This window comes from Python bivittatus, unplaced genomic scaffold, assembly GCF_059951505.1.
Source record: "Python bivittatus isolate LINGU-HERP-01145 unplaced genomic scaffold, Pbiv_v1 ctg000070_np1212, whole genome shotgun sequence".
Taxonomy (NCBI): Eukaryota; Metazoa; Chordata; class Lepidosauria; order Squamata; family Pythonidae; genus Python; species Python bivittatus.
In genome coordinates, this window is record NW_028277034.1 from 39,455,662 (window position 1) to 39,483,130 (window position 27,469).

Consider the following 27,469-nt stretch of genomic DNA (forward strand, 5'->3'; position numbering starts at 1 on the left):
CTTACTGTTCTGAAATGGCTGCATTAGATTATTGAACATCTGTACTATTATCTAAATAGCTGCTTGGGTTTTATTGATATTTATGGATACCATTATTGCATACCTATTTACCATATTGCTATATAATATTTATAATTATTATGAATTATTATAATTTGCTTTAACTGAATAGTAGTACGATTCCATATGGGGGCCCAATGCATTATATAAATTACTTGAGTAATATGATTGTGAAGTACATACAGCCAGCCTAATCACACAATGCCCAGTGCCAAGCATTTTGTTCATCCTGATGGCTGCAATTAATTACTGATTAGTTTGAAATACCTTCTAATTACTATTTGTCTTCTAATTGGTAACTACCCTTCTCTCATTACAGTACTGCTCAAATCAAAGCTGCAGATCGAAAAGTGCTGTTTCCCTTATTACTTGAAATGTCTCGGATGCCAACTGAGGCAGCCAACTTTTTGAACAAATGCTATGTCTTCAGCTGCAATGTGCTGTTGTACAGCCAATTGCCAATTATTTAAATATTTATATAATGCCTTTCTGCTCGTTGAGAGGTCTCAAAAGCAGCTTGTGACAATATGGGAAAAATCAAAACACAATTAATATATAACAAGTTTTTTGTTTTTGTTTCAGAAAAAAAGGCAGAGGTGATTGAAAGGCACGATAGTAGAAGGTAAGAAGCCCAACTGGTGCTATTTCTCTGACTAGATTTCCACAATGTGCTAAGCTCACCTACAGTGGGCTAGTTTGTATCTCAGTGTGCTATGCAGACCCAGTAAATGTAATTTGTATAGCTCACTGGGTTCTGTGAACGCAGATCATTGATTTAATTCAGCAAATGTGGATAAGTTAATCACAGATTTGTATGTTATGTGAATACAAAATTTGTGAAGGTGGTGGGAAAACATATGGCCCAACTGCTGAAGTTTGCTCCCCTGCCCTAAAGGAACATGTAAAAGAACAGGATACATTTAGCATAGAGAAGATTAAGGTGAGGCATGACTATCTCCAAGTGTCTTTAAACATTGTCATGCAGAGGATGATATAGACTTATTCTGCTTTAGAGCAGGGTGAAAATCTATGGCCCTCCAGATATTGCTGAACTACATCTCCAAGTAGCCCTAGCCAGGATGACCATTGTTAAGGGATCCTGGAGTTGTAGTTTAGCAACATCTGGAGAGCAATCGATTCATGCTTCAGCTTTAGAGAACAAAATTTCCTGGGCAGCTGGACAATCCTGTTTTTCCCAGAGACAATGCAGACCAGGTTTTGCATTTTGGAGGGATTCTAGAATTGCATAAATGCCAAACGGCTATAGAGAATCAGTTCTGTTAATGACCACATTGTCTTTTTTTCACTGAAAAGCTTCACTTGTTGATACTGGCATACAGATTAAAAGTACGAGAGTGGGTGAGATACAAATCTGCCTCTGCCCCTCTTGGTGATACTTTCATGGAAAATACGAGCCACCCTTAGACATTGAAGCAAATATTCACCGGCATTTGATTTCATGATGATTAGCTGAGGCACCGAGGATGACAAGTGTGACACGCACCATCCAGTAAACACCTAATAAGCCAGCGCTCAGGTGGCAAAGGCTTGGAGCTTTCCTTACTCCTCCTCAAGAAATTCTGCTTGCTTTCCTAACTCGGCTGCTGCCTATCCCAGCGGAACATCACCGCTGCTCTTTTATCCCTATCACGGCTATCACTTCTACCACGACTGTAAGGGCGTCCTAGCAGAGGGCAGGAGGAGGTCCCCCCCTGGGTTTTTGTGGGACACATTTCAGTAGGATCACGAGGAATGAAAAAAGAGAAGCAGCTCTTATTCAGGCTCACCAAACGATATGCTTGAGAAGAGTGGAGGAGCTGAACATGGAAAACTTACTTGAGCATGAATTCCATTGAACAGACCAAGACAGAACGTCTGAATAATGTCTGTCTTGGAATGACCACATTTCTATAAAATAAAATCTCCTTCAAGTCACATTTGATTCCGGACACTTCATGGATTGCCTTCTTGAGGGAAGGACTTTTTTTTTTTGGTAATTCTCTAGCCCAGGTGGGCTCCCATCCCAGAGGTCTTTACTATTCTATCAGGACAGTGTATTTGACCAGAATCCACGTTCTACTCTGTGAAGTTGGAGCATCTCTGGGCGGAACTCAGGAACACCGCAGCACTCCTTCTGTGGATCCTGGGCCCGGGAGTCCGAGCGGGTCACTTCAGAGCCGCACGCGTTTTCGGATGAGCGAGAGAAGGCGAGGAACTCGGTTGCGCCGGCGATGGGAAAGAGGGGCGCGGACGGGGCTTTCTGCAGGACAGCGGGGTTGGCATCTGAGGCGTCCGTTAAGGTGTCTTGGCGGATTGCCTTCGCCCGGGTTTCATCGAGGAGACGTCCGAGCTCAAAGCGCCCGCCGCCTGCGAAAGCCAGCCAAGGGGAGGGACCGAACACAGGAGGGGAGGGGAGAAGCCGCCCCAGCAGCCTATGGAGTCGAACAGCCTCGACGCCGGATTCCGCGAAGGCTATATAAGGGGCTTCGACGGCCACTCGTCCCTTTCGGCGACCGGCATTCCAGGGAGGAGCACCGCGGCGGCGCCCAACTGGGGGACCCTCTGACTTCCCAAGCAGGCTCTTTCCCAGGCTCCAGGGACGGGAGGGGGGGAAGCGGCCGTTCCTCTGAGCCAGAATGACTTCGATCCCCGCGCTCAACTGGAGCGGCGCCGAGCTGGGCGGCTGGAACGAGAGCCTGCCCGCGCCAGCGGGGAGTAACTGGTCGTCGTCTCCGCTGGCGCCGGCCGCCAACTTTTCCAACCAGTTCGTGCAGCCGGCGTGGTGCCTCGCGCTCTGGTCCTTGGCTTACGGCGTGGTGGTGGCCGTGGCCGTCTTCGGCAACCTGGTGGTGATCTGGATCATCCTGGCCCACAAGCGCATGCGGACAGTGACCAACTCCTTTCTGGTCAACCTGGCCTTCTCCGACGCCTCGGTGGCCGCCTTCAACACCCTGGTCAACTTCATCTACGCGCTGCACGGCGAGTGGTACTTCGGCGAGGCGTACTGCCGCTTCCAGAACTTCTTCCCCATCACCGCCGTCTTCGCCAGCATCTACTCCATGACGGTCATCGCGGTGGACAGGTGAGGGCGGTGCGGGCGGGATGACCCATGGTCCGCGCGCTTGGGCACTGCTCGGCCCCGCTCCGCCGGCGCCTTCGCTTGTTCCCGGGCATCACGCCGCCCGCTCCCCCTTTCTTTTGTACGGCAGACCGCTTGCCCTGAGTTTGGCGTCACCCTTAGCGTCCCAACGCTTAGAAAGATCTGAACGCATTCGTCGGAACGGCAGCTCTTTTTGCCCAGTGTTTCTGCGGCTGAGCACGTGTTCTTGGGGCCCCTGGACGAAGTGCGAAGAGGCGAACCTCCCCCCGCTCCTCCCCAACGTTTCCCTAGTGCCTCTACAGAGGTACACTGCCCCGATCTAAGGAGGCTCTGTATAACCACCCGGACAGTTGGTCCATCTTCCTTTCCAGCTCCTCTTCAAAAGCTGTCCAGTTGGTCAGCGGGACTATACTCCTGCAGTATTTTCAGCCTCTTCCCCCCCCCCCCAGCTTTTCAGCACCCTCTCTCCAGACTCATTAGACTGCCCACTCTCGCTATTGAATCATCCATAGCACCGAGCAGTTGATCCGTTTTAGAAAATCAAGCGATTCAAATTTCCCTCTTTTCAATGACATATTTTTAGCAGAGCTAAAATCCACCCCCTTGAAACTGTAAGAGGGCATTGTTGATGGCGGGGAGGTGTTGCCCTCTCAACTGCAGTTTAAAAAGCTTTGTCAACTTTGTTTTCTATGTATGTTTTTCTACTGCAATTATCCTAATTTCTGTGCTTTCTGCCTTCTTCCCATCTACCCCACTTGGAGGTCTGCTGAATTTACTGGTTCTTCTCCTGCTCCCCTTCCATAGCTGCTTGCAGTTATCTTGATTGTAATACCATTCTGGCATTTGTACAAAGTTGCAAACAGAATCATATCTTCCCGTTTTAATTGTAGTGAGACATACTGTAATTATATATAAGTAATAAGGGGGATGCATTCTTTACATCCCCAGTGCTAGACATTAATTGTTATTTTGTAAATGCATAAATCAGCATTGCAGATAGTGAATCAGGCTAGAACTATGACAGTGCCTATGGATTTTTCTTGGAAATGTTAAGCAAGCCATTATCTCACACCCTAACCTACCTCTCAGGACTGTTGTAATGGTAAAAGGGAGTAAAACATGGATCCTGGTTTGAGGAGTCAAGGAAGGACTGAAGGAGACTTGAGGAAAAAGTGACATTAGCATGTTTTTTCTTGGTAGCTACTCATATATTATATCTTTTGCATTTGTATCTATTATCTCCTTTCAAAATAATTTAAATCAAAAGGGCAACAAAACATGAGTCAGGAAGTTCTGTTATCTATGATATGAAGAAATATTTCTATTTCTAAAATGTACTGCTAACTGATAAACAATCCTGTTTGTGCATGTCTATTTCTGGAGAGGCTAAACAAACTAAGACGTTTATGAGTAGGTTTTCCACTCCAGTGCTTTCAAGATCTCAAAACTATCTTAGTTTCCTTTTTCTTTATTTGGAAATAATGATTAGGACTATGCAGTGCTTTGGAATTGATTCTGAAAAGGTGCTTTGAAATGCTGGGGGTGCAAATTCACCCCGCTTTGAAACGCCATAAAGCAGTCTAGAACAGGGTTCCTCAACCTTGGCAACTTTAAGACAGGTGGACCTCAACTCCCAGAATTCCCCAGCCAGCCAGTTGCCAAGGTTGAGGAACCCTGGTCTAGAAGATATCCCATGAACGATTCACCTCCTTTAAGGAGATGCAAACACATAATTGCATACCTGCATCTTCCGAAGCCCCTTTTGGGGAACTGAATCTGAAGTACAGTAATGCACAGCAGTGTGTGTGTTGCTGGATCTCGGGCTCTTCCTCTCCCCCCGCCCCATCTTGCCAAAAAAAAAAAAAGGCACAGTGCTGAAATTGAGAATGGCACTGTTAGATCAGACAAAAATCCACCTTGTTCCACATTCCCAAGGATAGATTTTCTAAAAGTGGTTTATGGTGTGATGTTTTACTGGATCAGCAGCCAACTACTGTAAATCAGTCTTGTAGGTGGAAATGGAGGACATTCAAGGGCATCTGCATTTCTTACTCAGCCTTATTTCTAACTAATGGATCGATGGAAATAATGGACTTCTTTTAAATGTGCATATATTTTCTTTGTAAATAAAGTCACTGTGATTGCTAGCCTGACTGCATGCTGATATTGTTCTGTATTAATCATTTGTATTAGTTTGGTGGCTAGGAAGAGGAAGAAATAACCTAGAGCTTACTGCTATTTCCCTTCAAAATTAGCCCCAAATTAACACTTCCTTGCAAGTAAGCATCCATTTAAATATACGTGTACACAGACTCCTTTCATATTGTGGAGGGTTTCTTCTTCTGCCTTTTAATAAAGTATAGCTGGAGCTGAATGTTGGAGATTTCAAGAACGTTGCAGATGACATGACACGGCCAAGAGAAACAATTCTGGCTACAAAATCTCAGGAAGTGAGAAATGGTTAGAAGATCCTGTACTAGGCATATTCAGTTATTCAGTTTTAAAAAGTAGTGGGCTAAGTCTGGCTAATGCTCGCGCTCAAAACATGAAGGTTTCCTTGAGTTGTGTGATGGAACAAAGACACACTATGAATGTAATATACCAAACGAAGGTTATTTATGAGCTGTCCCAGATTTTTGTCCCAAGAGATATTGGTGTCCCTTGTATGCCACCTTGAGTTCCAGGATGAAGGAAGGCTGTGAGATAACTGTCTTAATCAGTTGCTCACTTTTTAATATTTACCTAATAACAATAGGAGTGTATTTTAGGATTCTAGATTAAAAGTACAAGATATGGCTCCCTTGCTGAAGCCCAGCAAAAATAGGTGTAGTCAATGCTGGGTTGATAAACAACTTGCAAACCTCATGCCCACTGCCTTGTTCTCTGCTTGAAGAAAGGTTGAAAGCAAATATAATAAATAATTTGTAATAGTCATTAACTCAATCAGGACTAGCCCAAGAGATTTTGCAGCAGGCACAAAGAAAATGATGCCCAGCCCCATTCCACATCCAGAAACTGGCTGGAATGGCTGGCTGCTTCCACTGTTCTGGTGGGCAGCAGGCAAGTTCAGGAGGGTGCAGAGCAGCTTGTCTGTTGCATGTGCTCTTGTCCTCTAACACATTGTTGCCACACTCTTCTTAACAGCATTTGCTGCCTAAGGCAGGGGGCACAGTTTGCCTAATGGCAGGGCCAGCTTTAGTTCAATTTGTAGAATGGTCAGAGGCAGAAATGTTTCTAAGGAATAATTGCCTGACGTTGCTTCCATCTTCTGGAAATGGTATTCCCGTTCCGAATGTGCAGGAGCCCCCTTCATAGGGACTGTACAGATTTTGTATACTCTTATGTCCCGGGAGCTTTGAGAGTTCTATCCCACATTAACAAGGAAAAGGCTAAGGGGAACAGTCTGAAGCATGAGCTGGGATATATACAGTAGCTTTTAAAAAGGATTGTGCATGTCTTGTTTTTCCAGAATCTGCACACGTTTTATTTTGGTGAACTTTGCCATATGTTTTTTTTACTTTCACTAATGTTACTAATTTACTACTAATGCTACTAACACTAATGCTGCTAATTTACTAATCCACCTGGGACCTTTCCTTCCTCCCTTTCCTCCTTTCCTCCCTCCCTCTCTCCCTCCCTCCCTCCCTCCCTTCCTTCCTTCCTTCCTTGTCATTACTCAGGAAGCTTGGGATCAGCCTAAGACTTGCTGTAATAATACTTTCTCTTTCCAAGGAGCCATTAACAAAAGAAATCCTCCTCTGTATGGGATAAGCACTGAGTAATGTCCACTCTTGAATGCTGTATAGTAACAGCTCTTTAGATAATTGCGTAGCTCTGTGCAGCTGTTTCCTCAACTAAGTGAACATTAAAGGGGAGAACCAGTTGGGGATACCAATAACAAGGCTGTCTATTCCCAAGAGCTTCATGCAGGGGACAGAGATACGTATCAACAGAAGTGGGCAAATCCCAGAACTTGCAAACTTTAAAAAATATTAAAACCCACAGAGTAGCTAAAGATTATCCATGCATTTGGAGTATATTCAGTAATTACAGCATATTGAGGGGTGGAAAGCAACCTCCTGGAAAAGATCAAGGTTGGAAGGTTGCAGCTCTTGGGCTATTCTATAGTACAGGATTCCTCAACCTTGGCAACTCTCCTGGGGAATTCTGGGAGTTGAAGTCCACCTGTCTTAAAGTTGCCAAGGTTGAGGAACCCTGCTATAGTACACTGTTTTATTGTCAGGGTCCACTAATTAAGATGACTAAACAAAATGTATATACAGACCTTATAGATAGCATGTCACAAATGACATTTCTTTAACTGATGGCCTTTGAGTCCTGCTATATACATTTTATTTTTCTTATCTGCCTATGTGCAAAATACTTGTATGTTTTGTTAGCTAACACTGAGCTCTCCTCTGTGAAAGCTCTCATAAAAAGCAACAGGACCCTCTGCTGATTTGATTGCAACAAGTAGTGTGAATATCCCTGGATGGATTTTATTGCAACAGTGCAACTCTTAGAAGGGTTTGTTTGCAGATATTTTATGTATGTCTTGGAAGAGATTCTTCACTACACCAAAAGATGATAGGATCTACAAAGGATAACCCATTTCCAACTTTAGAAAAGCTAAAATTTATCCAGGGGGTTTTATCCTCCTTTCCCGATGTCTTCAAATCACTAGACACCTGATCAAATATTTTGAGGATTCCTACTTAGAAAAGCCTTCTCCAAGCATCAGGGTGTCTAGGAATTGTAAGAACTGAAATTAATACATTCGGAGGACATCCAAGTGGAGGGAGGCTAACTTAGAATATAGGAAGCTACTTTTTGTCAAAGCAGGCTCTTCATTTGCTCAGCATATTGTTATGTACTTATTTGAGTAGGATTGAAACTCCTTAGTAAAGTAAGGTGATGGGGCTGTTTTGCTTTAAATATTTCTAGCAAAGTTAGATGGCAGGGGGTCAGGTGTATAGATTTATGATTCCATCGCTGTATCCATGTTATTTTTACTGTTATTGTAAATATATCATGGTATGTATTGATTTTATTGCTCTTGGGCCATTTTAACGTTCATGTTTATCTGTTAATTTTGATTGTGATTGGACCATGCCTTGGTGGGGGCAGGTTATAAATACAATTTTTGTTTGTTTGGTAATATAATTAATGCTTTAGCTAAAGTAATCATAGATTTAAGTGTGTGAGCAATACAGTATACTTGTGGCAGCAATTGTTCATGTTTTCATGGAATGGTCTTTCCATTCCCTGTCCCCTAAGCCACACTATGTTGGTGATGGCAGAAATTGAACTAGGAACCTTCTTCATGCAAAACATATGCTCTGCATCATCACGATAGCTTCTTCCTGAAGGAAAGATATTAATTGCATCACTTTGGCCTATACCATAAGTAACTAAGCCAATGAACAAATACCGATAGTCCTTGTTTAGCGGCTGCCTCATTTAGTGACCATTCACAGTTATGGTCTGATGAAAAAGTAACTTTGCAACCAATTCTCGCACTTACGACTTTTGCAGGTCTGTAAAGCAAAAGAAAGCTGAAGTAAAATCATAAGCATAGACATGGTTTCACTTAGCGACCACTTTGCTTAATGACCAAGTTGCGGGTCTCAACTGTGGTCACTGAAAGAGGACCACCTGCAAGTCAATTCAGCAGTGCGTTTCCTTCAGCCACCTTATTGGCATTAGATGAACAAGCAAGAGTGTAAATCCTTGCTTGGCACTAAGATGAGTGTTGTGTCTTTCAAACACTTAGCTAATTCTGCTACCTTCATGAGCAGCTTACTAAATCAGTAAGAGAAAGGATTATGTAGCTTACTTCATCAAGTTAACTATTCTGCAATCATGCTGAAAGATACGGTGTGCATCCAGAACTAATTTTCTTTTCTATAAAGATGCAATGTCATATGGTCCGTTAAGCCTACAAACAGACCAGTTTGTTCTGCTACGTTGCCAATCATTGGTGTTAAAATAGGGAGTGCTTTTAATGGATCAGAACAATATTCTAACTAAGCATTTTGTTTGCTGATAAAGCCCAGCCAATGACTTTATTAGTCATTCTCTCTCTCTCTCTCTTTTTATCTCTTATTTTGGTAGCCAGAGAATGAGCTATTGTTAATGATAGATGGTGCTTATGATCTGCACATCTAGTAGTCAACACTAGATCTTCATATATTTGTATTCATTCATTCATTGGTTGCTTGATTTACCTATGCCAAAGAGGCCTTAATTTTCTCCAAGCACATAGAAGCTCATAAAAATAAAATATCTTAAAACATAAAGGAAAATATCCAATTAATCTACATTAAATTGGCTTAAAATATTGATAAATAGTAGTAGTGTTTGATCATCCTCCTCTCATTTTGTCAATGTTAAAGTTTATACATTTCTGTGATGCATGTAGAAATGTGTACCAATAGCCTCTTGAAATTCTTTACCCTATTTGTGTGCAGAGTAAGGAAGGAGGAAGAAAAATTCTCCAAAATTCTTCAGCACTCATCTTGAGAGTTAATATTGATTGTTGTCTCCAACAATACATTTTTGTTGATTGGCTGTCTCTTTTTTTCTTAATGTTACCCCCATCAATATGGTGGGGAAGTCCTGGGTTGAAATTCCCCTTTGGCTATAAACCTCTTTAAACCAAGGGTAAATTCTATACAATATAAATAAATAGTAAAGTTGGTTATACCACCCAAGGAAATATTCACAGTTGTACTGAAAATTTTCCCCAATTCGGGTGTCATCCTAAGATATGGATTTCAACTTCTATAATTTTCAACACTGGCCATGTTAGCTGGGAAATTCTGGAATTAAAAAACTGTCTGGAAGGCACCCAGATTAGGAGAGGCTGCCTTAGAGATTTTTCCTGAAAAGGAATCCTTGCTTTAATTTCAAATAAAACTTCACCCCATACCCAGTGATAACATAGGCCCTGTTCACTCAGCATAGCTGAGACCAGTTGCTACTTGATTCCTCTCAAAGATCTCTCTTCTCTTATCGAGAGCTTGGCTACTTACACGCCACCAAATAGAAGAAATTCATTATAAAAATCAGAACAAAACAGGAACTTTTTTTTTTAACATCTGTTTGTATAAACACATGCACATTGGGAAAAATGGCTTCAATTTCATTAGAAATAGATTCAGTGCATATCACCATAACTGCTCAAAGCTACTGGTCTCTCTTCTTAAGACTGCCTTTCCCTAAACCTTAATTAGACAATCCTTCAAGCAGCAATTATCTCCAAACTAAGATAACCAAACTGAGATACTCCAAGCTATCCTTGATAAGGTAGAATATGTGCCCATCTTATTAACAGCCATTCATCTAAATGGCACGCAGTAGATCAGCCAGAATTCCTCTCCTCCGCACAGTTGTTTAGCATATGCAACAACGACATTGTTCTCCACCTCTCAAATTATACTTCAGATAATCATAAAGTTGGGCTAGTGATACGACAGTGAAATTCATTCAGTGTCCTGATTAAATTCCTGGACTCTAAATTTTCCATTGTCTCGGTATGCATCTTTTGAACCAAGCTCTGGTTGCTGGACCCCAACATTCACTTCAAAATATTGATGTGCCCAAAGGCTGATCACCCCTTTGGTGATTAGGGCTTTCAAAACATTTTGTAGGAAAGCTGGATAATATACAAAGCAACCTTGCTAAACGTTTTTGAAATGCATTTCATTTCCCATGAAACTCCTTGGATTCTTCGATGAAGGAGTGAATCTTCTTTACGTTTGCTTTGACTTTGCTTGAGGCAAGATTTTGGTGCTCTAGACTAATTGTATATATTTCTCCATTGTCATGCCTTCTTTCTTTCTCTCACATCCTTTTCTATAATATATCATTCTTTACAGAGAAGGCTTAAGATACTTGGACACCTGAAGCACAAATCCAAATAAATTTTCTAATGATTGTTTTTTTTTAAAAAAAAACGATATTGAAAAATAAGACAGTGTGCTACCATTTAATGGTATTTTAAAAACCTTTCTCTGAGGCAAACTACTTTATCCAGACTTGGAGATGAGACTGGTCCCAACTCTATGTTTGGCTATATGGAATTATGTATTTTTAAATACCTGAATTGTTAAATGGAGAAGTCCTTCATTACAACACCAAACAAAGCCATCTTTCCATACTCTGCACTGATGAAATCCAGAGAAAGTGGAATGAATGAAAGTTATTAGCATGCTTTAATATCTTAAAAAAAAAGAAAACTAAGCAAATCCTTTTAATTATCACTGATAATTTTGCAAGCAGATTTCCTCAGACTCTACCCCAAAAAGCCCGGTATAACTGCAGTGTTAAAATTCATCAGGAATAATTGCCACTTTATTTTTTAAAACCAAATGAAAGGAAGAAAGCAGCATGTTACAAGTTATAGCACCAATCTATTCCGCTTGGCATAGTTTTTCCGTCTGTATCGGGTGATTCCAGAGAAACAAATCATCAGAGGCTTTCTGGATGGAAAACAGTGGTTCTGCTGAGCTTGTTCCTTGCCCTCTTATATGGTATAAGACTGGAACAAGCAGTTTGGCATGCAGTGGGAGCCACGGCTTCTTTAGTTATTTCTCTCATCAGCTGCTGACAAACCCTGACTAAAAAGCAGTAACAGTCCCCAGCCAACCCTTCCTCCCTCCTCCTTCTCTCCTGACTCCTTCTGGCTGCCAGATACAGTCAGAGAAAGAAGAAATGGAGGGTCAGTTGGAAGCCACAAAATCAGGTTGGACAAGGGAAGAGAAAAAGAACCCACTGCTATCTAAATGGGTAGCAGGTTTTGATGAAAGGCTGGGAGAAGAATGGAAAGCTGTTTGACCTGGGGATTTTATTTTAGTTATTATTAAATTTGCATGCTACCCAACTCTGGGTGGCTCACAAGTAAAAATGTTAAAAAAGGATACCATCAGGACAAAATGACATGCAGCTGATCAGACAAGGAGATGGAAATGGCAAAATATCCATCGACATTTGTGTATGGCTCTTCAGAAGAGTGACCTAGGTAGATTTCTGTAGCTTGGGAAGATAATATAGAAGAAAATGGAGGAACAGGGATAGCTGGAGATGTAGAAGGGAGGGAGAAATGAATCACTGGGAGTATATAAAATGTGTGTTCGTAGTAGGTGAGAAATTTTTAGGGTGGTCTTCAGTGAGTAAGATGTATTCAAAGGGGCAGTTTTGTGATTGGCCGTTCAGATCCCACCTTTGCTTTGGATTCAGGTTCCTAAGTGAGTTATTTTTAATATGGGTATACCCCCCTTTATGTGAAATGGGTATTTTGTACCTGGATGTCCCAGCACAGCAGCTAATTTATGAAACAGCCATTTTTTCATACATGTATAGTAGCCATTTCATTATATTTTTCCAAATAGTAATGATTGTAGATACCATGGGGTAGGTATGAGAAGGTTTTTCAGTGTGTGATTTCAGTGAGACTTGTTACTGTCTGAACAGGTTTTGCATGACCATATTCCAGAAAGTTTGGGGCTCTTTGGATTCATGCTACTGCCGAATAATGAGAGAAATGCATTACTATTAGTGCAAGGCAAATATCCTCAGCACTGTTCAGCAAACACAGGACTGCAGTTTAACTTTTAACCATCTTCTGCAAACCAAAATAGTGAGAATAATTTCCAGGCCCATGGCAGAAAATCAGAAGTGACAGAAGACTGTCCCCAGCCTCCAGGAGCAACTCTTAAAGGCATTTAAGTAACAGTAGTGTAATTTCCAGTATGCATGTTGCCATTTGGTAATGTATTTCCCTCCTAGTGTTCTTCTTTCTAACACAGTGTTGTCCAAACTTAGCCACTTTAAGATGAGTGGACTTCAACTCCCAGAATTCCCCAGCCAGCATGGTTGAAGTCCACTCATCTTAAAGTGGCCAAGTTTGGACAACACTGTTCTAACATATACTCACTCCCTTTTGTTAAAGAGGTGTTTTTGGCATGGCCTTAGGGTTATACATTATGCGTGAAAAAATGTTCACTTTGGAACTGGAGATAGTAAAGGCTTTCACCTGGAATGGAGTAAAATAATTCCTCTCTTTAAATGAAGGACCTTTGACAGCGCCATCTTTGGATTGTCTGCATTTTACAGAAATCCTTAATGGCCAGTTCGTACCACCTTAGTACTTGCCAATACATGTTCTTGCTGAATGTGACCAAGGTTTCAGTTCAGTTCAGACCAACTTTAGTTTAATTTGGATAGCACATCAGCTTGAGTTCTTCTCTTACAGCAGCCTGTTGCTCTCCAGATGTGTGTCCCTGCAACATCACAACCCATTAGGTTTGCAAGCCATCCCCAACAGAGTGTAAACCCGACCCCCTTGTTCTTCGTATTGCATTCAGTTTACCTTCCCTGGGTTGGGAGTCAGGAAGTGAGATGGGGAGACATCATCTATAACAAGAAATAAAGGTAGGGGGCATGGAGCAGTGGTGAAACAGAAAAGAGGGTAAAGATATACAGTGGTACCTCGGGTCACGAACGCTTCTGTTCACGACCAATTCGGGTCACGAAGAAGCACCGTTCGCAAAATTTTGCTTCCGTTCGCGAACTCCGCATCAGGTGACGAACAGGATCTGCGGCCATTTTCCCTGCTGACACACATGGTCGTGGCTTCCTGTAGGGAGGTGGACTCTCCCTCCAAACAATAACCACCTCCCCACCCGCCTTCCTGTCCTCCACGCCTCAAGCAAGGTTAGTGTTCTCTCTCTTCATAGTGTACTGTACTGTACTTTGTGTCATATTTTTGTGGTTTAAAAAAAATAAATACATATGGTTCAGAACGGATTAACCGTATTTACATTGAACCTTATGGGAAAATTTGATTCAGGCCGCAACCAAAATCGGTTGGCGACCAAATTCGTAGGGGTCAAAACGGATTAACCGTATTTACATTGAACCTTATGGGAAAATTTGATTCGGGTTGTGACCAATTTGGGTCGCGACCAGAGTCGCGGAACGAATTAAGTTCGTGAACCGAGGTACCACTGTATTTTGTGTGTGTGTTTGCTGAATAGCCAGATTATGTGCCCACTTTGTAAATGTCATGGCCAGATTGTAGATGAAGTCATGAGAGTGAAGTTTTCCCCACATCTGATAGACCTATATGATCCTCATCAATCCTAACCAACGTGACTATTGAGCATAGTGGCTGAGGGTAATGAAAATTGTAGGTGAATACATGTAGAGCAGTTCTGCAAAGTGGTCAATATTGATCCCCAAGGATCAATGGGACTATTATTTATTGATTTGATTTATTAAACCAATTTATATAGCCACCCATCTCACCACAGGCGACTCTGGGCAGCATGCAACAAAGCTAAAAACAGTCAATAAATACATAAAAAATATAAAAAGCAAAATAAAACAGAGAATAAAAGGATGTTAAAAATAAGGGAGCCACCTCACTAATTCCCCCGTCCCCTGGGGTCCCCAGGCCTGCTGGCATAACCAAGTCTTAACCTCTGGAAGCTCAACAATGACGAGGCCAACCTCACCTCAAGGGGGAGAAAATTCCACAGTGCAGGCCATCAACTATACAGTACAAGCAGTTGATGTTGTTTTTGTTGTAGTTGTTGTTATTCATAGTACTATAGTTAAAGTAGTATTTATTAAATTGTTTTCATATAATAAATTTTGGGGGGTTAATGAACATTCTGAAACTTCATGAAAGGATCAATGAGCTGAAGAGTTTGGGGACTCCTGATGTAGAGGCTACCAGATTGGCCATAGATGTTTTGTGCATTTCAGCTATAATCAAGATAGTTAAGTCCTGAGAGAATCAAGTCTTCAGTGGAGCATTTCTGAATACTTACTTTCATTTATTATGTTAGCAAACCAACATTCTTCCAATAAGCTCAAGACAAGATACTTTGTTCCCCTCCCCATTTTATTTTGCTAAGTGTTTGTGGGTGAGTTAGATCAAAATAAAATGATCACCCAAGTCCATCCATTGAGTTCCTGCTGAATGACCCTTTGAACCAAGGTCTACCACTCTAAAACCTATCCCTCTTTCAGAATGAAGCCAAGCATTATGTGAGGAGAAAGCAAGCTTAAGCTTAACCTTGCTGTTCTTGTTTTCTACTGACGTGAAAATCTTCAAGGAGTTTTGGTGTTCTGCTTTGTTTTGCAAGACCATTAAAAATGTTATTGTTCCCTTCAGCACCAAAACTATAAAGTTCATTCTGTCACACCACACAAACCACACAGACTGGCAAGGGAACTCCATTCACAGCAGTTCTTAAATCTACACAAAACCACTTGGAGACATCAGTTGGAGATCTGGATTGTGCTGTAATTGGCATTCAAGCCACACCACACTCTCCTCTTTCCATCACATTCTAAAGTGTCTGTTTCTGTTCTGAATTACTACCTGGTTGTAATTACAGCTTAATGAGGGCAAACAGATTGAAGCTTAATTCAGACAACAAATTGTAGCTTAATCTAGGCAAGACAAGTTTTCCACAATAGGAAGATTTTGGATACAATAGCATTCCCCTTTAGAATCAACATTGTAGCTTGTCAATCCTTAATCATTGTTTCTTTATCATACAGTTTGCAACTGGCCAAGTAGGTTTTGCCCAGCTTTGGCCAATGTGCCAACTAACAATGTCATCTGCTTCCACTTAGCCTTGGTGGCATATTTTTTGTACGCTGAGTTATTGTTATGCGTTCCCTAACAGGCTGCATTCAGTTGGTCCAGGCTGCATAGAAAGTTAGCTGATGCTCCCATATGGGAGGATATGGCATCCCACTAAAACAGCTGTACTGGTCCCCAGTTTCTTTTGGGATGTAGTTCTTGGTGCTGGTGATTGCTGGTAAAACCTCCAAGGCTAGTTTCAGCAGAACATCTGAGAACACTTTCAGTCTCCAAATTATGGAACTCTTTCTTCTTTGTCCTTCAAATTATTTCAGCTGCCTAGCTAAGATATTTTTTCCAATTCAGATCAGTTTTTAAACCCAAGCTTTGATACTGTAGTTGGCTTTCTTAGTTGGCCTCTTTTATTGCTTGTTTTAAAAATAATGGGATTTTTTCAATCATGTTCACCATCTCAAATGCTCTTTTTATTTTTCATGTGACAGGGCAGGATAAAATATTTCTATAATAATTGTGTATTTCACAGAGAAGGGAGATAAAAGTCTGAAGAGCAGTATTTTGTTTCAGCTAGTAAGGGGGCAGAGAATTAAAGAGTCCATTTCAAGAGAATAAAGAGAATAAATATTGCTAGTCCCACAATCAATGGTCAATGTAAAATACAGCAGTTCTTCCAAATTATTGGCTTGCTTGAGTTTCAGTGCATGAAAAGGGAAAGGGAAACACCAGTGCTGCAGGGGTCAACAAGGACACTAAGCAAAGAATATGAATGAGAGAGAGAGAGAGAGATGCTCATATTAACATAGCCAAAGAATAATAAATAAAAATGTACATAGAAGAGCAAATCAACTTTAAAGAAGATGCAAATTATCAAAATCGCTGGACAGATAAATGTCTAACAGCTGCAGCAATTACAACACATTTTGTGATCCTTCTGGAAATATCCGGTGATCTGTCAGCGAAGAAGAAGCTAATAATCTCCTCCCCCGAGCTAGCATGGCTATGGGTTGAGAGGCATTATTAATTCAGTTTGCTACACTGTGCAGCAGGGGCATTGCAAGAGCACATCAGAAACTCTTTCTCTTTCCTCCAGCAGACAAGGACAAAGTCAGTCTTGCACAGGAACTTTATGACATTTTCCTTCCACCAGGGAGGATGGCAGGACATTGTAACAGGCAAGGGGAAAAGCTCTCCTGTGGTCAAAGGATATTTGCTAAATAGTTAGCATAAGACAGTATCTCCACTACAAGCCTGCTGTACACGCAAAGTGGGAGAGAGCTGTAGTGAAACCATGTTGAATGTCTGTGTAAAGAACCCAGTTTCAGTTCAGACCAGCCTCTCCTGGAACCAAGTGGTACAAATAATGAATTGAAAGTCTTTAATATTTTAAGTCTGCAGCAATCCGTCTTCTACGAGGATGTGAAAGCATGCTACAAAATCAAATGCATGAAGGTGCCATCCAAAAAAGTATAATCTAAACCAATGCATCAACCCAGCAAAGCAGCATGTGGGTATGCAAGAGATACGGCTGGATTCCAATCTCAGCAGGTCATTCAGAGCAAACCCTGAAATTTTGACTGGACTGCCTCATTAGAGCTTAGGTCATGAGAGTGACAAATCTTTGTGCCATATAGCAAGTGACTGATGATCTTGGCTCTGAAAAGTTTGGTAGTAGCTTGGAAATAGTTATTACCATTATGGTTAGCAAAGTGCAGAATGGCATTTGAAAGATTATGGGCCTGGGTTAGTGACATCAACACCCCCCCTCCATTAATATAATAAATGATAGAGTATGATTATTGAAATAAATATTCAAGAGACCTGTGGCTATCTTTGCATTTTGGTTAAGATTGTTGTCAGCCCTTAAAGGTAGAGCAGACCACGAAACCAAACATATGAATGCCAATACTAATTTTATTATAAGGTTACAGTAACGGAATCTTGCAAGTCTGAATAAGCTTTCCCTCTCCCTCCCTTCATCTTCAAGGGAACTAGGGAGGGTCAAGGCTGAGATATTTTCTCAAATTACATTTCTGCCTCGGATTCAAATTTCTTTTGTCTGATCGGTGTCTTGGTTGCAGCTCTTCCTCCTGTTCCTCAAGGTTATTGTAAGAGGGTCATTTTTCATGTAAGCATAAAGACAACTGAGTCAGAGGTTCATCCCCTGATGACTATATGAATATCATCCTCAAGTTTTGCCATTATAGCATTAAGACTTAGGATTCAGAGGTGAAAAGAAGGGTCAGAGTGTGCAGTGATGTTCACATAGCACCTGTACGCAACTCTTTAAAGCAGCTGCATCTTTTACTCACAGCTGTGTGACTGTCTGCAGCACAGTTCCGGGAATAGATGTGTTGAGTTGAAGGACTTAAAATATGTGCTACATGCATTCTTATGGTGCTCCATGCCCCATTTCTGTCTTCAAATCCTCAGTGTGGTATACCACGTTCACTATGATATTTTGCTAATGTCATCAGAAGTCTTTTGACTTTTGGCATTGTCTATCAGATGTTTCCCTTTCTGCATTCATTTCAAATGTAAGATCAATGCAAGGTCAGGAGACAACTGCTGAAAATACAGTACAGCTGCTGCCCAATCTCCCAATTTTTACTTGGGAAAATTCTAGGTTGTCTAGGCTCCATCTGAAGTACTGCATCCATATCTGAGTAGCACACTTTAGGAAGGATTCAAACACATGGATGAAAGCTGGTTTGGGAATCATCTCATTAGTTCCTCTTCGTTTCATTAGACTTTCTGCGTCACTGAAGCTCTGTGAGGATGTGACAAGCTGCCATCACTCCTGGTTTCCTAAGAAAAAGCCTTGGGTGTCAACCTTGTGACATTGCTCAGCTTGTGACAAGAGTGGAGAAAGAAATCTGTCCTATCTTTCTTTTTTTGTAGCAAGTAACAAGTAGATATGAGATAGTATTACAATCAGATTTCAGATTTAGTATGCCATCAGTAATAAACCATCAAAACATGGAGTTGTCACCATCTTGTGTCAATGATTGGTATAGTTATAATTGATATATTTCCCTGCAACAAGACGTGGTGATGCCCAAAGATAACATGCCTTTAAAGAGAAGGGATGGAAAGTAAGTCCATTGATGATTATTAGTTGTGATAGTTCTGTGGTCTTCATGTTTAGAGGCAACATGGCTCTGAATCACCATAGCTGGCAGCTATTGTAGAACGAGATTGCAGTCCTTCTGTCTTGCTTGCCTTCACTAAATCATCAGGTGGCCAATTACAAGAAACTTCGCTGGCTGTGATCCAAGTCACAGATTCTTGACTAACATATAAGGTGCTGGTAGAGTCCATTTTTGATACATCTTCAGTAAAGATCAGGAGGATGGAACTCTTCTGCTTTGGCTGTCATGGAGTATAAATCTCACTAGAATACAAACTGTATATCAGAAAAACGAGATGCTGTTTGGATGGGTAGAGGAGCTGTTCTGAACTGAGTTTTTTTTTTTTTTTCCTACATCTGGTTTGTATTTATTATTTCTAAAATGACGTTCAAGCCTACCGATTATGATATATCTCCCTCCTTTCCCTGCAGTTCTCCATTCCTTGCAGGTTGTATATGGATGGTTATGCTCAGACTTTGAAGCAATATAATTTGCAGAAGTCCCTGATTTTTACATTACTATAGCTGTGGGAAGTCTGAGTTGATGATTTCTCCTGGATTTTGATAGAAGAACATTCATAATTTCTTAAGTGAAACGTTCAAAGATAGGGGTGCTAAAAAAGATTGGTTCTTTATCTTTTAAATATGCCTTCTTGAGATCCTTTCAGTTTTTTTCATTCATAAGAAATCATTTTATGGATAATTAGTTTTATATGCCTCCAGTGTACACAATGCATATCACCAGCATCTCCTTTGCTGATCTTTACAGTAATGTGTCTGAGTAACATTTGCTTTTTGGAAATAGTAAATCTGAATGGGGCACTGATTGCTGGAGGCAAACAGATATAGTGCATGTGCATGACGGAGTCTAAAAGATAAAGCAAAATATATTTGATGCTTCATGCACAGAATATTGGAATAAGAATCTCTTCAATTAAAACATGTCCCAAATGTGGGTTGTCTAATCAAAGGGGATGCTTATTCAACAATTTATCTCAAATGCTCTTCAAATACAATTAACCAGGGCAGAAATCTGCAGCCCACTTTGTTGTTCTACATGGCTTCACGCATTATCATTTTGATACATATTAAAGTTCCTCTGGGGAAGAAAATTGAGGTTTATTGCCTTGTTGATGCATAGTTACTGGCTAAGTTGCCTGGTACAAGCAAAACATTGCTTTCGAGTGAGTAGCCCTTGGCTTAAGCTTTGTACAGATGTTTTATTCACAGACTTTTCCTATCTGATTCCATGCAGACATGTTGAGACTACAATTCCCAAAATTCCCAGCCAGCATGTCCTTTTCAAACATTTCATAAAAAGACCACATGCATTTGAAAGGTTTACTTTTATGGCCTTTTTCACTGTAACATACTATTCTTTCACATCAGTAGAAAGTTGGGTTTATAACCAGGGTAACAGTTTGAGCGTGAACAAGGCATTGACCATGTTCACATGTAATCCTAAGCCATGGTTTCTATTAACTTTGGCTACAAGTTCTAGTTTAACTGAGAGAGCTCACACTGATATGATTCATACATTGCACTAAGCCATAATATGGTTTATTTTGGTTTGCTTTATCCAACTTCTAAATCACAGCTATGGCTTAGCAGTTGCATGTACCTGGCCAAATGGGGCTTATTCAGTAAACTGTAGTAAGGGAAGCCATACCTTCATGAAGTAGCCATGTCTTCATGCAGTAGACAAATTCAGCCATTCTTTGTTGTAGAAAGCCAGCCACCCTTGGCAACTGACAAAATGTGTGTCGTAATGTTATGATGAAAGCCATGTGACTTAAGTACTTGTATAAATTACAGTGCAAGCATGAAAGGCTGGAGTTTACACTGTCATATAATGACATATGTTTCATCATATTTGCATCATTGTGATTTGTTCTAGATGTCTAGTGCTATCTCCCTCACTCTTCAGAATGTAGTTTGTCCTGCCCCAGTGCTTTTTCTAACTGGAACTGATCAGTCTCATAAGATCTCAGGTACAGCAAAGTAAGCTTGCATAAAGATAATCTCTCCTTCCCTCCACCCCCCCCCCCCACCCAATACTCATGGTATTTGTTATGGGTCTCTGAATCTTTTGAACGTGGTCATGTACGTCTTCCCTCCTTTCTCTCCCTTCACTGCTTGGAATTTCTCTCCTTTTCATAGAGAAATAGGAAATACGTTGAGTTATTGATGCCCTTGGCAATTGCAGCCTTGTAATTTCTGGTGTACTGGGGGAAAATATCCCTGTTCTTATTTGCTGTCTGTCCAGCACTCAACAAGAAAAAATAGAGAGGATCTCAGAAAGTATAAATGATATGTGACATAAGCACAGGCTCCATATGGCTCTCAGACATGTTTAGATGGATCTGATACTATTGTATTGTCTTAAAATATGTGATCCAAGCACATTTCTACTTGTACTGGAATGAATGGAGCTTTTAATGTAGTAGTGTTTAGCACTGATCCCAGCACTTTTTCTTAATGGCTCAGAGTTTACTATTTTTATGATACTGTAAGAACTCTGCCAAGAAGCAGAATATCACTGTAATTCTGAACTTGTGGCTTGCCCCAGCCTTTATGATGGACAGTACATACTTAGAAGAATGCAATTAAAGTAAAATCCTAGAAATATTCCCGTAAGGGAACCCATCTGTCCAAAAGTGGATTGTGCATGTAAACTCATATAAAACAATAGCGAAGAACAGAAAGCAAAATCAGGTGCAATTTTACATAGCCATTGGCAGAGTCACCAGATCCAATCACAATATTCCAAGTCTTCCAGGACCAGGCATCTATAGGAGATAACTCCAGACTATGAGATTTGGTGATTTCTTCTGAGCAGAATATAGGTAGCAGTGCTAGCACAGAAAAGAAGGCAGGTATCAGTAGGTAAGTCCAACCTGTTTGGGCTTGTGAGGCCATGCCAGACTCAGGAAGGTAATGGAGATTGCAGGAGGAGCTTCTGCAGATTCTAGGACTTCAGCAGGCACTACAGCAACAGGGAGGAAGTGGTATAGTGGAGTCAGTGATAATGTCTGTGAGGGATAATGGCACCGTTGAAGAATACAGCATTAGGTAATACTGTCATACTTCAGGCAGGATACCCAGAGCTATGGCTGGACAATAGGAGAGAGATTTCAAAGAGCTCCCACTAAGTTGATTAAACTTAAAAGAATATATTTCATTTTCTTGCTGTAGCAACATTTGGTTGCATTTCCTCATCTTACATCGTTGGCTGTTGTCCTTTATGTATTGGAGATAGCAGTTTGAAAGGTAGTGCTTTATGTGAAAACACACAATTCATTAGTAAACCTGACCAAACTTTGATTGCACAAGTCATTCTTCATCTAACTGGAGATGCAGCTCAGCAGGTCAGTGGGGGCAGCAGCAATACCCTCTTAGGCAACTTGGATGTCATGAGGCTCTTCTAAGAAATGTAGAAACTTCAAACACTGGAATATGGTATAGAACATATTTTGACAGATGCATTCTTTTGCAGAAAAAAAACCTTGCACACCTTAAACTAAGTCTACCATTCTGGGCTGCAAAAATGTAGACAACTAATACAGGGGACAAAGAATTTGTGTTTTCTTCATCTCTTTGTTACCATCTAAGATTAGTCAGACTTTTGCAATCCAGATCGAATAGCCCTTTCTTGTACTAACAAATGCACCTAATTTCTCATACATTAAATACAGACCAGTTAATCACATTAACGTAGTTAATTAATCCTTCAGTGCAACAATTCCTGTGTTGCATGTACAGCTTTTCCTAGATTTATAACTTCTAAAGCTACAATCTATTTTACCTTTCCTTTCTAGTCCCCCCTTAAAACTGATTGTCTGTTTAAACTCTGTTCTCAGACAGTAAGCACAATAGTGGATTTACTGACTTTTTAAATAGTACCAGAGTTTCTCAATTTTGCTGCAAAGATATGACCACTCTGGAAATGAGATTCTTTGTTATTCATGATTTAACATCCCTTTCCCTCCATACATCTGATGGAAGTAGACTGATAACTGAGAAAAACATCAGGATTCTTAATTTTTTAAACCATCACTGGTAGAAACAAATTTCGCATTGATAATTGCAACCTGTTGGCCTGGGGGCAACAGTCTGTAGAATGTATGGCCTTTTCAGCATCCAATAGGGTGTACTGTGCTTATAACCATGGAGCATCATAAGAGCTATCCAGTATAACAACAGTCAGGAGGAAAATGAACAGAATGGGGTTGAAACTCTAGATTGTCGAGGAGATAAGAATTTTGACTAGAAAATGGACAGGGGCATGATTTGGGGGAGGAAGTTTATCCCAGCCTCCCCCCCAAACCCTATATTGTAATTTCTGAAGCAAGCTTTTGGGACACAAAATATGCCTAAGAGGTATTTTGTTCTGAGTTGGCTAAACCTTTAACTATCAACAATAAACGTTTTCTCATGGAACTGACCCTGGCCAAGAATAGTTCCAACTCCTTTGTCAATAAAGGAGTTATTGACAATACTAAGTTAGGGAATCACACTTAAAAAAAAAACAATTTGTGAATGCCAAAGGTATGGCAGTGACATGGTAATATTGTGAGAGGGGATGGGGCCAGAATTTTCAGGTCTTTTTTTTAAAACATTGGCAGGATTGAGCAAATGGATCTGTCTGTTTAGGACAACTGTAGAAAGGGAATTGAGGACCTTTAAAATTTATCTGGGGGTTTAGAACTTTGACAACAAACTGAACAGATGAGCCATTTGTTCCATCCATCCCAGTGTTAAGGAACCTGTGCCCCTCCAGAGGTGATAAGAGATAAGTATTTGTGAATGTTGCTGAACTAAACTTCCAGCTTCCACAGATACCATAGCCAAGGGGGGGTGATGCATGGGAATGCTACGAGCTCTCAGAAATTTTAGACACTTTAGACTTTAAACTTTACTTATCTGCAGGCATCAGAGATTGAATCAAGATATGCCTTTACTCATAGTCTCATGCTTAGAGCACAGTGACCCAACAGATGGCCACTCAAGATTTTGTCTGATTCTGATACTTTGACTGTATACAGTTCCCATGAACGGTCAAAGTGTGATTCTTATCAATACCGATTATTTATTTATTTATATTTCTATATCTAATTTGTCACCGCCCTTCTCATTGAAACAACTCTGGGCAGTTTACAGAATGGTTACAATCAATTGAAATTACAACATATAATAATTTTAAATAGATTATAGCTTGTGATACAGTTTCTCAGATTTCACCGTGAAGAAAAGCTTACATTTGGTATCTGAATTCTTTTATGTCCCATTGGATTCCAGAATGGATTTGGAGGTGGTATTCAGTTCCACAGCACTTTGGAGCTCATAACTCTTAGGCTTCATGCAGTTCATCTCCACACTCCAGACACTTAACCCCATATTCAGGAACTTGCTTCTCAAGAAAAGAGTTATAGATACAACACGCTTATTTCTTTATTGCAGGCTAAGCTGAAGGCATATGCACAAAGAAGATTTCCTTATGTCAGTACACGCACAGAAGCCCATGTATAGGACAGTGTGCAAGGGTTTCTGATTCTAAGGTCCTTTCCTCACATCTTTCCAAGTCATTGGGTATTTAGCAGCTCTCTTCACAGCCATGGGAGACAGTTAGGTTATGCTGACCTAATAGTTTTCTCACGCCTGGGACCACTGGTTCCTGCCTCACCTGCTTTGTTCCTGACAATAGCACCTTGTGCAAAGTTTGTAATATTGTATGCTCAAGCAGATGCTATCATCACAAAGAGGTGCTTGTGATTCAAATACATAACTGATTGCCATTTTAGAACTCTCATTATCCCCCACCCCATATATATATTTATGCTTTAGTTTATCTGTATCAAGCAGTCACTAATGAAATAATACAATATCAAAGTGTAGATTCAGTGTCTCCCAAATTTTATTGCCCACAGAAATGCAGGCAGAAGCTAAAGCAGAAAAAAAAATTAAAGCTTTTATGAACATAATAAAGATGTTTCATAGAACAAAAAGGACTGGGAAAATGCTGGACATTTTAGAATAATTGTAATAGTGAGTGATAAGATTGCCATTTCTATCTTAGACCAGAGAAGGAAAAAAGTTGTGAAAGTTACTCAAATAATAGCACCAAAAATGGTCACATCTTCTCAAGATCATTCTGAAACATTGTTTGTCTTGTCAATCTGTTCAGGGATCAACTCATGTCATATTTTTAAAACAGACATTACAAATTAGATCAGGGAAATATTGAATATCCAGAATTCATACTGAGGAATTCTACCCTTCAAAAATGGCTAAATACATCCCATACTTTTTCCTTAGATAATCTGGGGGATTATTGACATAGCAAATATTGCTTTTGAAAAGCGATCCATGCAATTTAAGTTTTTTTCAGAATTTTATTTATTTTATTTATTTATTCAATTTATATGGCTGCCCATCTCAAACAAGTGACTGTGGGCAGCCGTATAAATTGGATAAATAAATAAAATAAATAAAATTCTGAAAAAAAAACTTAAATTGATAAAATCAATTAAAACCAAATTACAAACACAATACAATACAAAAAAAATTAAAATATATATATAGCAGCCAAGAAAAGTATAATCCATAAATGTTAACATAACCAAGAAAAGAGGCCCTTAACACACTCAGGACCCCAGGCCCATCCACATAACCAGGTCTTCAAGGCCTTACAAAAGGCCAACAGGGTTTTCTCATCAAGTCATGCATGAGGGTGGCTTTATTCCAAACTGACCTGGCATTCAGCAGCAGCAGCTGACAACCCAGGGCCTTGAAGGTCTGCCATCTGGAGCCCAGGAATGAGCTCAAGGGGCTGGAACATGCACAGGAACAATATACCTGTGGCATGGTCCCTGACAGCAACCTGCCCCCCCCCGTCTCCTGTCAAATCTCCCCGTATCCATCACTACTGGGATGTTATAGCCTGCCCCCATCCCTTCAGAGCCTTCCCCCTTCCCCTGTCCATAAAGGCCTATAGCCCTCACCACCACCATATATACATACACATCCTCCAGGTCCACCCAGCCACAACCTCCTTCAGGTCCATCAAACCCAGGGTGCTTCTGCATAGCACTCAGCAACTCTAGATAAACAGCCCTACCCAAGCCTATACTTTCAATCATCCTCCCCCCCACCAGTACTCTCTCACTAGACTGGGAGGTCACCCACACATCCAGCAACCAGGCAATTCTGAGAGTGAATCAATCCCCTCTCCAGGGCTCTCACCCTTAGAAAGGAAAACAAACCCCCTCTCCCACCCCAAACCCCAGTCCATCCATCAATGGAGAGTCCTCTGTTCTCCAGCCCAGGAAGGAGGCAAAATGGCTATCCAGGGAAATGTGGGGAGGGGAGCTATAGCCGCAAGGCCCAAGTTGAAAGTAATGCCTCGTCCTATCCTCACATTTGTCACTGCCCATTCCCTACCCCCCAAATGCCCCACAATGTAAGCTCCCAAATCATCTTCATCACCACCACCCTGGAGCTCACCACCTCCACACCAGCCAGCTAAAGGCCTCCTCTGTCCCTGCCACGGAGCCCCTCTCCACTGCCACACGGCCGAACGTTGTTCCATGTGCAACAGCTGATCAGCATGCTGCAGCTGTGCTACACGCTCAGCAATCCAGTCATCTGACTGCCAGTCCTGGGGAGACAATGGTTTTGCCAACAATCCAGCCAGCAACAATCCATACAGGAAGGTAAGTTCCAGGGAGCCTGTGCAGTTCTGTCCCAAACCACTACGTAGCCTAACAAGAAATATGAACTGCATGGATTCAGCAAGAAGCAACATCAACCAGGTCCAGTAGAGGAAAAACCCAAATCCACAGAAACTCCACCACCTCCTCTCAGTCCAAATCTCCACACCGCCATCTGGTGCAACATACTAAAAACCAACTATCATTGGCACCTGCTCCGCAAACACACCCGATCTCAGACTCATCTTGGCGGGGGGGACCCTTTTGTAAAGATTACCCTTCTGAGGCAAATTATCTTCTTTTTTTTTTACTTTTCTATTCAGAAGGAAGTCTTTCCTTAAGTCACATACAATGCTCTCAGCATTCCTGGAGCTCCTTAAAAATAATAATATATTTTCCAGGTCAGATGTTAACAACCTTGTGGGCTCCAGAATGCTGTCATGAAATTTTACAAAATGACCATGACATATTCATTCCAAAAATTAGACCCAATAATCATGAGATGGGTCAATTTTATGGGATTTCGGCATTTTTAAAGAGATTTGGGCATTTTAAAAACCTCAAATGTCCTTGTCATCTATGTTAATCTTGAGACCATGGTGCTGTTTGGAGACGTAGAGATGCCTTGGTACTCGTAGTGCTGTTTTCCTGAACCCCGATGTATACATTTACTTTGACTCCCTGGAAGTATTTTATCATTCATAGAAAACATAAGAGTTGGAAAGGACGTTGCTGGTCATCAAAATGGAACCTGCTCAGTGTGGGATCCACTATGACCACCCAGTCTCTGTTTGAAGATCTCTAGTAAAGAAGAACTCATCACTTCTCTTGGCTGACAGCTTGTATAGTCAGAA

At 41.0% G+C, this 27,469-nt stretch overlaps 1 protein-coding gene across 1 annotated transcript in view; it reads left to right on the forward strand.

The window, feature by feature from the left end:
* The first annotated feature begins 2,696 nt into the window (after positions 1 to 2,696).
* TACR3 (tachykinin receptor 3) overlaps positions 2,697 to 27,469 on the forward strand; it is a 49,627-nt gene continuing 24,854 nt past the window's right edge. Inside the window, exon 1 of the mRNA XM_007428838.1 lies at positions 2,697 to 3,142. Coding sequence (XP_007428900.1) covers positions 2,697 to 3,142 — 446 coding nt within the window. The remainder of the gene's footprint in view (positions 3,143 to 27,469) is intronic.